The sequence below is a fragment of the Neoarius graeffei genome, chromosome 6 (assembly GCF_027579695.1).
Source record: "Neoarius graeffei isolate fNeoGra1 chromosome 6, fNeoGra1.pri, whole genome shotgun sequence".
Lineage (NCBI taxonomy): Eukaryota > Metazoa > Chordata > Actinopteri > Siluriformes > Ariidae > Neoarius > Neoarius graeffei.
The window spans coordinates 1131156-1147052 of record NC_083574.1 but is presented as its reverse complement, the minus strand read 5'-3'; the positions used below and the strand labels follow the sequence as shown (position 1 = coordinate 1147052).

Below are 15897 nucleotides of genomic sequence, written 5' to 3'. Positions count from 1 at the left end.
GAAAGTGTTGTGCTGTTCATGACCTGTTCACAACATGAACAGCAATAAAACACTTCAAGATGTGCAGATATAGGAAAATAATCAACTTCAGAGCGGTCACAGTAACTCCGCCTCATCCCCTTCCTTATACCAGTCATTTACCAACAATTTTTATGTATTTATTAAAGAACGACATGTGAGTTGCATGTGGATGTCGTGTTAAAACATTTAATTGGAGGCATGTGAGCAGTTTGAAGAAGTTTATCAAGATCTCCTGGTGCTTATAATCTGATTTGTTTCACAAAGCCCTTCCTGTGTGTGTGTGTGTGGGGGGGGGGGGGGGGGGGTATTGATGTCACAAGACATTTAATGGAACAGAGTTCAGTTCTACTCCACTCACTCAGTTTAAGGACTGAAGAGAAGCAAGCAGGACTTCAGAGTTTCTGGGAAAATAAAAAAGTCTTGAAGCGGAGGTTCAGAATTGAGTAAGCACGTGAGTAAACCCAAGCTGAAGGCGCGCGCGCGCGTGTGTGTGTGTGTGTGTATGTGAGAGAGAGAGAGAGAGAGAGAGAGAGAGAGAGAGCTTATGTGTGGGTAAAACCCATCTCTGGGATTCATTTTCCGTTGGTGTGAAATCAACTGGAGCTCATCATGGTTCGCTCATCGGTCGCTGGAGTAACCTTGCTCATGCTGGTTTCCATGACGACCCCAGACTTGGTGTGTGGTGGGCAAGAGAGAGGCAAAGACTCACGAGTCACACACAGTCTTTTCGCACATAATGAGTATTACACGCCTCAGACTGGAGGAGTGAGGAGCATGACTTTCAAAAAGGCACCACGTAATGACATATTGGAGAATAATCAGTACAGTGTGCAGATATTCGAGGCTGAATTCCCTGATGTAAACCCTCGGCCTAGAAATAAACCTGCAGTTCCTGACTCGAATCAGCTGCTTGTGGAACTTTCAGATGATATCGGGTGTAATGACATTAAGTGTAATGACTACAGTAGTGATGGAACGAGTCGATCTGGTGTGGAGTTAAACAGAGTCATGTGGGATAAAGTGTCAGATGTTGCACCGGAGTCCACCGAAGGCCCTGTTGTGCTCACACACTCCGGTCCGGTTCGTGGACTGACTCTAAATAAAGCTCATGTGTTTTATGGGATTCCGTACGCAGCCCCTCCTGTGGGCCCAAAACGGTGGTCTGCTCCTGAACCCGTGTCTCAGTGGACGAAGCCATATGATGCCACGTTCCCTCGGCCAGCGTGCATGCAGGCTTGTGCATGGGAATTCTCTGAAGAGTGTCCTCATAAGGTAATCCTCTCTCCAACATGAGATCTCATCTGACTGAGTGGAGCTCTTAATTAAAACTTCATTTTCACTACAGTGTGTGAAAGCCACGAAAATCGGATTATACCAATTTATTTTATACCAAAATAAAATAATGTGTTTGTAATTTTTTTTCCATCATGTAATGGGAAATGGCATAATTATTTACATCAGGGAATATTTACAGAGCTTTATTTCATGAGCAGATCAGAATAAACCATTAGGAACAACACGTTCCATTATAATGACCATTACAGATCACCAGAAACACATTAAAGCCCACACTCTTAAAACGAATGTGTTGGAAATCAACACATCTTTTGTGCAAGTTTAATTTCAACAAGAGTTGTGTTATATTTCAGAAATGTTTAACACCAAAATTGCACAAATAACAAATAATGTGTTAAAATGAACAAAAGTTCTGTTGTCCCAATCTGGACATAGAGATGTGTTAAAAAACAACGCAAGTTGTGTTATTTTCAACACGTGTTTTAAGAGTGCATTAGGATCCGTTAGAAATCTGTAAGGGATTTTCATGATGTCTCGTCAATGTGGCAGAAATGAAGGAGAAAAATGTAGTTTGTTCTTCTCCATGGTTTAACCCTTAAAAGTTTAGCACCATGAACAATCATGTTTTAAATATTTAGGAATTAGTGCAGAGATTTATTTTGGTAATCAAATTATTTTATTTCAAATAAATATCAAGACTAAGCTGATTTTCTTTACCTTCACACACTTAAAGTGCTGATGACACGAACATGACTCTATGCAATTTCTTAAATAAACTATACAACATGGCAAACGTTAGATTTCTGTTATAATTACGTGAAAAGAAGCTGTTGTTACGCGAATATCCAACTTTTAATTGCACAGCGCAAGAAAACTGGGTCCGTGGCTCGCGGCCATGCTGTGATGTCAGCGGAAGAACACGCTGCGGTTCACTGGCTGTTCTACTCAATGGAAATGGTGCATGAAAACGCCGGTGAACTCTCTAGTGCTAGCTCTTCAACAACCAAATACTGGTACTTTAAGCAGTGATCATGATGGCATGATTTTATCTGATTTTAAATAAATGAGATTGATAATAATGTGAATGTTCACAACTAGTACATACAAACTCTGCAGCTTCTGATTCAGCAGCTGCGTCATACTCCGCAAAAACATCAGCAAGAACCTACAATATAAATGGAAATGCAATACACTAAGCTCAAATGACTTTTGGAAAGTATAATTTCTAAATTTTTTCTACATATTCTTGAAGTCGGCGGCACGGTGGTGTAGTGGTTAGCGCTGTCGTCTCACAGCAAGAAGGTTCTGGGTTCGAGCCCCGTGGCCGGCGAGGGCCTTTCTGTGCGGAGTTTGCATGTTCTCCCCGTGTCCGCGTGGGTTTCCTCCGGGTGCTCCGGTTTCCCCCACAGTCCAAAGACATGCAGGTTAGGTTAACTGGTGACTCTAAATTGAGCGTAGGTGTGAATGTGAGTGTGAATGGTTGTCTGTGTCATGTGTCAGCCCTGTGATGACCTGGCGACTTGTCCAGGGTGAACCCTGCCTTTCGCCCGTAGTCAGCTGGGATAGGATCCAGCTCGCCTGCGACCCTGTAGAACAGGATAAAGTGGCTACGGATAATGAGATGAGATGAGATGAGATTCTTGAAGTTGGTCATCGGGGTACTTGCTACCGTTCCCTAACAACGCATGGCAAAGGGTAAAGTGTAGTGTTGCTACGAGTACTTGCTAAAGCCTTCGGTGGAAGATCCTCAATGTGCTGATAAGACATACAGTTCTATAGAACACACAAGTGTCACGATAATCACAAAACAGATGCAAATTGTTAAAATACCTCATTTTTAAGCAATCGTGTATTGATCTCTTCCGAATAGAATCTATGATGCCTACCCTCTTTACCCTTTGCCTCTCGTTGCTAGGCGGCAGTTACATGAAAGCCGCAAGCTTTCACAAGCAAATACATGACTGATATCATGCCGACTTTATGATTACGTTTATGATTATCATGAATGTGTACTCTATGATGTGTACTCTATGAGCGCTCTGGAGCGAGTCACTTCCAAGATGGCCGCGCAGACCGCATGGTTACTATTTTTAGCATCATGTCGGAGCACTCTATAGCTCTACGTACCTTTATCTTATGTCATTTCTCAACACATGTTCTGACAGGAGGACTGTGTTTGGAGGAGTCGGCTTGTCCCAGGCGACTGCTGGATCCGGCATAGCTACTAGTAGACCCCCTCTGGAATACTGTAGGCACTGCTGATGGTAGCAACACACGTTTGTGCTGAACTGAACACCCAAGAGATTCCTTTAAGCTGGGAAGGGTGTCAAAACAATCCAAATCGAAGTGTTCAGAGCACAGGACGGATGTTGGTGAGGACTCCCACTTGTCACGAGTGCGCCTGACTTGCTTCACCCACTTCGCATGCAGCTCGGGATCTCTGGGAAACTTGAATAAACTTACCCCATCCTTGTGGGTTTTGGAGCAAAAGTCGGCAACACAACGCAAAGGCATAATAACTATATATATATATATATAATGATAAACTGAACACCTGTCGCATCAACAACAAACTGGTAAGTTAGGAGGAAGGTTCTTTCGCTGACGTCATATAGCTCCTCCTCCTCATTCGTCTCCTGGGTGCTGCAGCCCCGTCAAATTTGCCCAAATAGCCGCGTTTTTTATCATAACTTGTAAAATAGGTGCCTTCATGAATTAATATATGGATAATCGGGAATTACTTTTTATGTTATAAAACATCGCCAAAGATGTCAAAAACGTGTCATCAGACCTTTAAGCCAATGAGTCTTCCTTTTTTTCTTAAAAAGTGAAATCACTTTACAAAGCAAACAATAACGTGATTGAAGAATAATAAACTGAATTCTGCTAAAATTGCCCGTTACCATGGATACAGTGTTTTGACACGTGGTGTGTGTTCAGGTGAGTGAGGACTGTCTGTACCTGAACGTGTATGTTCCTGTGAGTGTGGATCTCTCACTGAACACCTCTGTGCGCCTTCCTGTCATGGTGTGGATCCATGGGGGCGACTTCATTGCTGGCTCCGCCTCCAAACCACTGTACGATGGACGCTTCATCAGTAACCATAGCAACACTGTGGTGGTAAATGTAGAATATCGCCTGGGTGAGTAATAATTTGTGTGTGCAGTGAGTTAGGGGATGTGTTACAGGTGATTTACAAACCATAATCATGTAAATGATGTCTAATGCAAATTAGTGGGAGGGAACAATATTGAAATGAGGATTTTGAGATTGATATGGAAATCAAATACACTATAAATCCAGTAATTTGTTGGAAGCAGGTTTTTGCAAATGTATTCCCTGCCATTCAGGAGGATTCATTTACACACAGTCTCTGTTCAGCCTGCAGTAAGTCACAGGTGATAAATGAATCAATTTGCATTGCCTCCACCCACTATTTTGCATACTAAAGGTAAAAAAAGCAAAATTGCTCTTCATTATGTGCAAACCAGACATGTTATTTTGCTCACGTGAGAGACACCATCCACTGTTTTCACTGGTGTTCTGATGTTTTATATTTATTTATCTGTAATTAATTGTCGGTGTTATACAGGAGCATTTGGGTTTCTGGTGACGGGAAAAGATCCTGAGAGATCTGCAGTGGGAAATTACGGAATCCTGGATCAGCAGGCGGCGCTGAACTGGGTCCAAAAAAACATTGCTGCATTTGGTGGAGACCCAATGAAGGTGTGTGTGGTGCTTGATGAACATGCAACACAGTGCTATTTATCATGGTTTTCCTGAAGCCCTTTTACAGTATATTCACTGTGATGTCTCTGATTGGTCAGAAGGTGTTGATTAATTCTCTCTAACAGCAGCTCTGACTGTAGCGCAGGTTTATTTATCATTAATGCTCTCATTCTAATACATTATGGTTTCTATAGTAACAGCTCATTCACAGGGGTGTGTGTGTGTGTGGTCTCTGTAAGGAGTCTCCAGTGTGAGCGCTGTGTAACAGTCAGAGGTGAAGCTGGAGGTTTCAGTTTTCTGACGTCTTCAGGACAGAGGAGTTTACACTTCTGTACAGTTTCTCAGGAACACGATGGAACCAACTGCAATTATTTTTGTCTTGCTAAAGAAAGAGAATAAAGAGAGACTGGAGAGGGAATGACTGTTTATAGCTGCTGTAACATAAGTGACAACAGGAACTCGCTCATTTCACTGACATTCCACAACATTAAATGTAACTATAAATGAGTAAAAATGATCTGATATGAAAACCACAATTTAGGGGTTTTTTTTGAAGGAATGTCTTTTGGTAGAACAATGCTCCATCCATCCCTCCAGTACGTGTGTGTGTGTGTGTGTGTGTGTGTGTGTGTGTGTGTGTGTGTGTGTGTAGGTGACTCTATTTGGTGAGAGTGCTGGTGCTCAGTCAGTGTGTTTACACTTGATGATGCAGAGCAGTGAAACGCTGTTCAGACACGCTACCATACAGAGCCAGCCCTTCTCCATCCCCCTCAAAAGCAGGTAACACCTACACCCACCTACATACACACACACACACACACACACACACACGCACATCCACACCCACGCACTATTACATAATCACAGATTTTGTAATGACAGTGACGTGATGAGTGTGATATTGTAGGTGGGATGCCTTGAAGTTGGGCAGGAACTTTGTGAAACAGACGAATTGCTCAGCATCTGACCTTCAGTGTCTTCGTTCCCTCAGCAAACACACCGTCCTGAAGGCTCAGGTCCTAGCAGGTACACACGCGGGTGTGCACACATTCTGTAATTCCACTGCAGGAACCCAAGAACTTCCAGGAACTCACACAGCTTCAGCCACTTTTCCACAAGGGGAGATTTTAGATCCTGGAATGCAGTTGGAGGAATCTGTTAAACTCTTGCTAAAATCCTGGAGGCAGTTACCAGCTAAAACGTCCATTCATTAGCTCAACCCAAATTTCATACATATTAAAAACCTGAGTTTAATGAATAAGTGGTTCCTAAAGGGTGTTTTTTGATTTGTGATGATTCAGCAAAGCCAGCAAAATTCAAAACTCCAAACTTTAAAAGTTAAAGTTACAGAACACCATGTTTAGTCGCAGCCTCCTCCGTGCTCGTCATGTTGATGTGGATTTGAAATGATATCACCGTTGCATGTTTACTCTGCATCACCTACAGCTTCATCTTACATAACAGCCACGGGTTCCTGCAGTGTGCTGAAGCACGAGCTGTGGAGTCCTCCTTCAGGACGGGGCTTCAGCTTATTATTATTATTTGTCTTTTATGGATTTGTTTTGGAATCACTTTCTTTCAGGTCATTGACATACAATAACAAAAAGTATTAATTAACTGAAATAAGTCATTTAAACGTGGCACTGTAATCTGTTTACTCACTGACAGTTATACGATCTGAATTATACAGTCAGTCAAGGTCTAAATGCTCCTGAGAATGATTTCTGAATAAATGTGTTCATGTCCTGTTGTCAGAATGTTAGTTTATATACATATGGAGAGTTTCTGAATCTTGGAGCGTTATGGAACCTCAGTGGAGTTGTGCCTAAAGAACCCTTCAAAAGAACCGTCCTGGAGACGTGTAGATGATGGAAACACACTGTTTCACCTCCTTTAATTTTCTGAAGGTTCTAAAATCATCAACCCGTTCCGTTTCCTGGAGATGTTTGAGACGTGGGGGCCGCACGTGGACAGAGAACTGATCACAGAGCAGCCGATTGCAGCTTTCCAGGAGGGTCGCTGGCAGAGTTATAAACCTGTTCTGATGGGTCTGTAACACGCAGTACACTTTATCCTCATCATCTCTTTATTAAAAAAAAAGCAGTGTGATGTTCAGAGTTGAGTGACAAGTAGAAGAGCAGTGAGCAGAGCAGAGCTGTGGTGAGAAGTTCTTACTGAAATTATGTTGGAATTCAGCATTATATTACACCACGTTGTGAATAAGTTGTGGACTCCAGGCTTTAAATATTTACACTAACCTCTGCATTCTGTATATTTTTTTATTTTCTCACTGAGTTTTAATGAAGTTAAGCTTTGCATTCCTGCAGGAACTACATCCGAAGAGGGTGTGATCTTTGTATACGGAGCTTTCAATGGCTCAGTGTCAGTGCTGGAGTGTATCGTCTACACCACCGCCATCTTCAAACAGCACACGCTCAGAGTTCTACAAAAATACCTCCCTGTCTACCATAAAGTGGACAAACGGACCATGCTGTCTCAGGTGAGACTCAGTAAATCCTCAAACTGCTACCTGGACACTCAAACATGAAGAAATGACTGAAGTAAATCACTCATCATGTCTCTGTTTCTGATTCAGATCGTGACGGATTTCGTCTTCCTGTGTCCAGCTCGGTGGTCCGCTCGCTCTGCGATGAGTATGGGCGGAGCCGTGTGGATGTACGTATTTGACCACGCCCCTTCGGATCACAAAATATGGGCAGGGTTGACTTTCTGTTACAATCACGTCTGTCATGGGGCGGAGCTTCCGTTCCTGTTTGACTCGGCTCCTGCGACGAACTTCAGCTTCACGGTTCGGGAGAGTCACCTAGCCAATCAGATGGTGTGTTACTGGGGGGCATTTGCTCACTCCGGAGATCCGAACTCCCACAGAGAGCACACACATTTCTGCAGGAACCAGAGGCTCCCTCGGTGGCCGAAATACGCCCCTGCTGAGGGATGGCCAGTTCTGAATTTAACTCTGCAGTCTCACCTTCAGCACGGAAACAGAGATCATTTCTGTGACTTCTGGGATCATCTGAATATTTACTGATGGAGGAAAGTGACGCAATAACCATTGACATGATCGGTTTATGAACTACAAAGCTGGAAAAATAAATATACTGTATATAAAATTGGAAAATGTGCCTTAAATGTAATCAGCTTTATCCTGCCTGAGGAAAGTATATAAATTACACGGCTTTTTTATAAATCTGCATAACATTTTAAAATGTAAAATCTAATTAACACATTTATTCATGTTAGATTAATCTCACTGCGGTACCGACACTTACTGTGTCCTTAACAATTAAACTAACTCTGATTTGGATCAAAGAATTAAGATCAAATTCGTTTGTCTTTTTTATACAATCCCGATTCCAAAAAAGTTGGGACACTGTGAAAAGGGTAAATAAAAACAGAATGCAATAATCTAAAAATCCTTTTCAACCTACAGTATATTCAATTGAATTCAATACAAAGACAAGATATTTGATGTTAAAACTGATAAAGTTTATTGTTTAATGTAAATATACACTCATTCTGAATTTGATGCCTGCAATACTTCCCACAAAAAGTTGGGACGGGGCGTGTTTACCACTGTGTTACATCTTTTCTTTTAACAACACTGAGGAAGTGTTTGTGAACTGAGGACACAAATTTTTGAAGGTTTGAAAGTGAAACTATTTCCCATGCTTGCTCGATATACGATTTCAGTTGCTCAACAGTTTGGATCTCTGTTATCGTATTTTGCACTTCATAATGCACCACACATATTCAATGGGAGGCAGGCAGGCCAGTTTAGCACCTGCACTCTTTTACTATGAAGTCATGCTGTTGTAATGCGTACAGAATGTGGCTTAGCATTGTTTTGCTGGGATAAACAGGACGTCGCTGAAAAAGACGTCATCTGGATGGCAGCATGTTGCTTCAAAACCTGTATGAACCTTTCAACATTAACGGTCACAGATGTGTAAGTTACCCCTGCCATGGGCACTAACCCCCCCCCCCCCATACCATCACAGAAGCTGGCTTTTGAACTTTGTGCTGGTAACAATCTGGATAATCCTTTTCCTCTTTAGCCCGGAGGGCACGACGTCTATGATTTCCAAAAGCAATTTGAAAAGTGGACTCGTCAGACCGCAGCACACATTTCCACTGTGCCTCAGTCCGTCTCAGATGAGCTCCAGCCCACAGAATTCACCAGGGTTTCTGGATGTTGTTGCTGGAGTCTTAACTTGCATTTGCAGCGATGAACTGTGTTTACTGACAGCATTTTTCTGAAGTGTTCCTGAGCCCATGTAGTAATGTCCTTCATACAATCAGGTTGGTTTTTAATGCAGTGCTGCCTGAGGGGTCAAAGGTCACAGGTATTCAGTGTTGGTTTTCGGTCTTGTCCCTTCCGTGCAGAGGTTTCTCTGAATCTTTTGATGGTATTATTGATTGTCGAGGCTGAAATCCCTAAATTCCTTGAAACCGTACATTGAAAGACGTTGTGCTTAAAGTGTTGGACTATTTTCCCACACAGTTTTTTTACAAAGTCGTGAACCTCACCCCATCCCTGCCTGTGAAGGACTGAGCCTGTCCAATTACCAGTGAACTTGGTTACCTGTAAAATGTTCCAAACAGGTGGGTTTTTTAGCATTCCATAACTTTCCCAGTCTTTTGTTGCTCCGTCCCAACTTCTATGGAACGCGTTGTATACATTAAATTCAGAATAAACGTATATTTACAAAAAACAACAAAGTTTATCAGTTTGAACATTAAATATCTTGCCTTTGTTTTGTATTCAATTGAATATAGATCGAAAAGGATTTTCAAAATATTTCACTCTGTTTTTATTTACATTTTTCACAGCGTCCCAACTGTTTGGAATCAGCGGTGTAGTTTAAACTCCTGCAGAGTGAGTGTTTTGTTAGTGTGGTGTTTGAACATACTGTATGATGAAAATGAAACATTTTTCTGGAATAAAAAATAAAAACCACGAACATGGCGTATTCAGCTCATAAACCTGCAGCACACCATCACTGTGTTTGGGTTTGTAGCGTTTGTGTGGTCTGCAGGGGGTGGGCGTGGCTACAGGGTTTCATTCCAGCTGCGAAGGAGACGCGCCTGACGTCTGATTAGAGACCAAGCTGAACTGATTAAACATGCGGAATCAGGTGTGACCCAAACTTCATTTTGTTGTTTGTTTTTGTGGTTATTTGGAATATTTATTGGAGTGATTGTGGGCGTGTTTGTTTGTTTCACTGCTTGTGTGGTTGTTTTAGTGATTGTGGAACTATTGTGTGATAATTGTGATCGTTTGAGCTCAGGTTGTGATGTCACATAATAAACACAACAGTTCTGGACCAATCAGATCTAATATGCAATTTTTAAAAAAAATAACAACATGCTAATGTTTAGCTGCAGAGGCTTTATCCATCCACCAATCTAATGTTAGTGATGAAGAGAGTGTGGTTGTCATGGTAACAGACAAATAGATTCTGATAGATTTTTTTTGTTAAATAAATCAGTGAAAAAATATCAGGGATGGCTGAAGGATGTGGGGGTTGTTTCCAAATTTACACATTCATGAATATTATTTTAATGATTTAAATGACATGTAGATCACTTTTAGAGGAAATCAGTCACATGGCCTCAGGCCCCATCATCATCATCATCATCATCTTCATCATCTTCAGTGTCCAGCTTGGACGGTGCTGCGAGGGCGAGTGGCCTGGACGTGTGTATCACAGTCTCCACACGCAACAGTCTGTTCACACACTGCAGAACAGACGCCACCAACTGGTGTTTACTACAAACCGGCTCGACACACACGCTCGCCGATCCATCTGCTCCCAAACCCCACATGAACTCTGACCCTGAGCTGTGCTCTCCGATTGGATGGTGCTGCTGCAGATTATTCGTAAAGTGCACAAGATGTTGCAGGAAATCTCCAGGTCTGCGGGTGTGCAGAGATCTGGGCACGCTCAGTACGGCCTTGGCAAGGAGTCTCCGGCTCTCAGGGTCACCATGGTTACTGCGCAGCAAGGAGTGATGGAACAGAAACTCAAAAGCTCCTCCCACAGGGATGACATCACCAGACTTTAAAATGCACTGGGGCAGGTTTGGACATGGTGGGTGGAGCTGCGGGGACACGAGACTCTGTGGAGACGCGAGACTCTGTGGAGACGCGAGACTCTGTGGAGACGCGAGACTCTGTGGGGATGTGAGATGCTGCTCGTGATGACATGATGAGACATTGTGTCTGTGAGACCGACTCAGATGCTGCAGCATGAAGGACACGCCTTGGCTCACACTGACGCTCTGTTGGAGCGGTCCTGCAGCAGGTGCACACAGCACCAGGGAGTGTACGTGTACTGACGTGTGCGTGACCCCGACGTTAGTGTATCTGCGTCCTCCGAGCTGAAAGCGGCGGCAGTGTGTTAGCATCCCGACACGCATCAGTGGCTGCACTGCGAGCGTTTCTGCTCCGCTCAGTTCACACAGCAGGTCCAGCTGCTCCCGATCGCAGCAGTCCAGCACAGAGACGGTGTTCAGCCACGCCCACGCCAAGACACAGTCCGGCTGCTTCACTGCTGATAGCACGACGTCCACCTGGAGGCGCAGGAGTGTCGCTAATCTCTGCTGTACAATGCTGTCACTCTGAAATGTCCCGTTACCCTGAACCTGAATACTCACTCTCTCATCATAACATGTGTCTAATTTCTCAAAGACAACTAGCGCCTTCACCGGGCCGTCTGTTTCTTTCCAAAAGGACCAATCACAAGCCAGGAGGAGACCTTCCACCACGCATGACTGGCCGCTGTGAAGTCCTGACACGGCCGTGTGCAGCCGAGAGAAGTTTGAGTGAATAAATGAGACGGCTGCACTGTCCGTGTCTCCATGTCCGACCCTCGTGTACAGCTCACACAGCAGCGGCGTGAGAACCTCGACCTGACCAGGACCGACCCGCCCACCAACATATCCGCCCACCAACGCAGCCAAGACTCCGCCCTCCAGCTCACATCTTCCGGAACCAAACAGAGATGAGGCGTAAGGAATGACTCCATGAGCTATGACATCATCCAACCCGTCCCAGCAGAATTCATAAAGCTGATTGGCCAGTTTCCAGGACGCGTGGCGGCGGTGTGTGTGTACAGTGTCATGCACAGAGTCGCGGATTCCCTGCAGCAGCGCTGCCAGCAGGAGGATAAACGACTTTGAGCCGTCTGCTGTAACATGATCGTGTGCACACAAACACTCCAGCACCGTCCTACAAAACACACACACACACGGGAATGAGTGAATTTGTTTCTCACCAGAAACAACGTGAAACAGCGAGAGGGTCTGGGAGTGTCACCATGGTGACATTTCCTGTGGTATAAAGAGGAATCATCACTGACACATGGAGGCTGTTATTTTATTCTCTACAGGTGAGTTTACAGCAGGTAAAACATCTTTCACAACAATCACAACCAAGTGGCACTGAAACCTCTGTAATAATAATAATAATAATAATAATGTTTTTAGAGGTATCTGATCTTTGAAATTCTACACAGTGACTCTTAAGCATCATTTCTTAGATGCTCAGACCCATGTGAGATTTTATCGGTGTGTGTGTGTGTGTGTGATAAAGAGCGAGACCTGGCTATAGGATGCTCCAGATGCAGTGCAGTGAGGACGCGGCATCCGTGTTTGGTGATTAAAGTTTCTCCCGTGTCTTTAGTGAGGATCACAGTCCCACCGCTCGGCCCCACACACCTCCGCACCACACACTCCAACGCTCCAACCACACTGAGGGACGCCTGCAGGGGATCACCTACACACACACACACACACACACACAGAGGTAGGATGAACACCTGAAGTGTAGGAGTGTACATTATGTTTAAAAAGTTTTTATACATTTCTGTATTTATTTACATTTATAATATTTTTAATACATTTATTTTCATTTATAATACATTTTTATTTATTATGTGCATTATTTAAAATGAACAGAAAATGAAATTACACAGATATGTTCTTTATAAATTATTAAAACATTTTAATTTTACTTTACAAACTTTATGAATCATTTCTACTGTAAATTACCATCGAGCTCATTTTACCTTCGCCATTTCCCAGCATGACTCCCAAAACATGCTTTACATTTCTCTATAATCATAAACTGATTAATGTTCTTCAAATAAAATTAACTTAAAGATATTGTTTATTTTCATTTTGCTTTCCTGCTGCTCGCCTTCCGCATCCAGGAGACGCCGCTTCTTCTTCTGCTGCTGCTTCTGCTTCTTCTTCTCTGTCCCTGAGTGAGAGGGGAATGAAACACTGCTGCCATCTCGTGGCCGCTTTTAGGACTCGCGCTTAATAACGCAGCGCCATTCACCAGCCGATCAGTGTGTGTTGTGTAACGAGCTCCATCTAGCGGCCACACAGTGACACTACATGGGGAAGTTAAAACCCCACTGAGGCTGACTTCACTGCGGAAAATTTATACTTACAAATTTAAACAATCATTTTTGTACTGAAACAGCACTAATTATCTTTATCTGCTCACAGTTTTACAGCGTCATTTTGAGCATATTATCATCAGCTTAAAGCCACGGGGAAGCCATGGCCTAATGGTTAAAGAAGCAGCTTTGGGACTAAAAAGTTTCTGGTTTGATTCCCTGGACCAGCAGTGAATGGCACCTGAACCCCAAACTGCTCCCCAGGCTGGGTCTGTTCTCTGGGCATGATGCCCTGCATGAGGGTATCTGTTAATGTAATGTAACATGTTGTGTCTGTACAGTGTCTAAGACCATGCACTGTCTGCTCTCCAGTCAAAAAGGAAATCAGCAATTTAACCAAAATAGAATTGTTTGGTGAATTATCAAACTGCTTTCTATTATAAATTAAATAGTATTTAATTAATAAATGAATTCGGATGTCATTCAACTGTAAATAATAATAGTATGTTAATTTCTTTCCAATAAAATAAGTAAATAAATCAACATATTACTCCAAATATTTACTTTTTGATTATTATTTATTTATATTTTATTTTTGAACGAATTATTTTTAATTTATTGATGATGAAAATCTCTGCTCCATGTTTCCAATAATATAAAATGAATTATTTAATGATTAATGAACTATTTAACATTATATCCATGTAAATCAATAGTATGTTCCTGAAAAGATGCCACAGAGAATAATTGGTTCTTTTGTCAGGATTTTTTTGTTTGACTTTGATGTTATAAATGTAATAAATGCAGATATTGTGAGTTACATTTTATACCTGTTTTCTTTTTAATGTGAAAAAAAAAACAGAGTGAGGAGAGGAAACAGCCTTTGGGTGTAAAAGTCATGTCCATGCTGATGAGTGTGATGACACCCGAAATATATAGATATATAAATATGCACAATTTAATCAAATACACGGTGAAGTTACATTTCATTTTTAAATCTATCTTTGTGAATTAAGAATAAAGTGATTGGTCCTGAAACATTCCTTCACATCAGCATCCTGTACTGAGCTGCAGCTGAGGACGAGAAGCGAATAAACTTATTTACGGATTTGTTTCTTTAATAAATCACAAAAGTAAGAAATCATTTTAACTGTAGTGTTTAAAATAAAGCAAAGTATAAAAAAAGCAGGGCCTTTTAGGTAAGATTCACACTGTCTTCACTGTACACACACACACACACACACACACACTCACACCTCTCTCACACACACACACACACACACACACACACCTCTGTCTCTCTCTCTCACACACACACACACCTCTCTCTCTCACACACACCTCTCTCTCTCTCTCTCTCTCTCTCTCTCTCACACACACACACACACACACACACCTCTGTCTCTCTCTCTCACACACACACCTCTCTCTCTCTCTCTCTCTCTCTCTCACACACACACACACACACCTCTCTCTCTCTCACACACACACCTCTCTCTCCCTCACACACACACACACACACACACACACCTCTCACACACACACACACCTCTCACACACACGCACACGCACACACACCTCTCTCTCACACACACACACCTCTCTCTCTCTCACACACACACACACCTCTCTCTCTCTCTCTCTCTCTCACACACACACACACCTCTCTCTCTCTCTCTCACACACACACACACACCTCTCTCTCTCTCTCTCACACACACACACACACCTCTCTCTCACTCACACACCCCTATCCTAACCCATCCCTTATTCTAACTCCACCTCTTACCCTAACCCCACCCCTTTTTGTAACTCCACCCCTTACCCTAACCTCACCTCATCCCAACCCACATCTTAAGGCCAATTTATGCTGACAACGCAGTCCTCGCAGACAGTGTCGCAGATAGCGTCTGCGTAGCCCCCCCACCTTCGCAGACGCTCTGCGGGCACCTCCCAAAAATTGTGACCACCGCAGAAGCCTCGCAGACAGCGTCGCAGACAAGAGGGCTCTGATTGGTCCACTCTACATCCGCTGTACACGCACTTCCGCTTCCCTACTTTCCTGGTTTGATTTGTTTTCACGACCGGCATTTTTAAAAACACGAGCGAAGATGGAGCAGCACGAAGAGCGGTTGATCGAGGAAGTGAGGAAGTACGTACATCTATACGACTCCAGTTCTAGTCATTATAAGTAACCGGAGGATAAACACTCCACTAACCACACCCACCACCTACTCCTAGCGATTTCGCGACTTCGCGCCCCCTTGCGTTGTGGCGGTGAATAACATCGCGCACACCTATTACTCCCCGCTCAACGATAAATTACAACTGTCTGCGAAAAGCTATCTGCGAAAGCCTTGTCGCAAGAGCATGCAGAGGCCTTTATTCTAACTCAACCTCTTACCCTAACTCCACCCCTTAT

General features: G+C 43.1%; 2 protein-coding genes across 2 annotated transcripts; one reads left to right on the top strand and one right to left on the bottom strand.

The window, feature by feature from the left end:
* The first annotated feature begins 396 nt into the window (after window positions 1-396).
* Window positions 397-8527, top strand: si:dkey-30c15.17 (acetylcholinesterase). The gene is made up of 8 exons (XM_060923132.1): window positions 397-1293; window positions 4258-4459; window positions 4910-5043; window positions 5699-5826; window positions 5954-6072; window positions 6954-7094; window positions 7374-7546; window positions 7643-8527. The coding sequence occupies exons 1-8, from the start codon at window positions 631-633 to the stop codon at window positions 8093-8095; spliced, it is 2013 nt and encodes a 670-aa protein (XP_060779115.1). The 5' UTR covers window positions 397-630; the 3' UTR covers window positions 8096-8527.
* A 4-nt stretch (window positions 8528-8531) lies between these two features.
* On the bottom strand, window positions 8532-13328 carry bbs10 (Bardet-Biedl syndrome 10). The gene is made up of 3 exons (XM_060923133.1): window positions 13137-13328; window positions 12670-12844; window positions 8532-12298 (listed from the first exon to the last, which is right to left on the bottom strand). The coding sequence occupies exons 1-3, from the start codon at window positions 13153-13155 to the stop codon at window positions 10681-10683; spliced, it is 1812 nt and encodes a 603-aa protein (XP_060779116.1). The 5' UTR covers window positions 13156-13328; the 3' UTR covers window positions 8532-10680.
* Between the last annotated feature and the right edge of the window lie 2569 nt (window positions 13329-15897).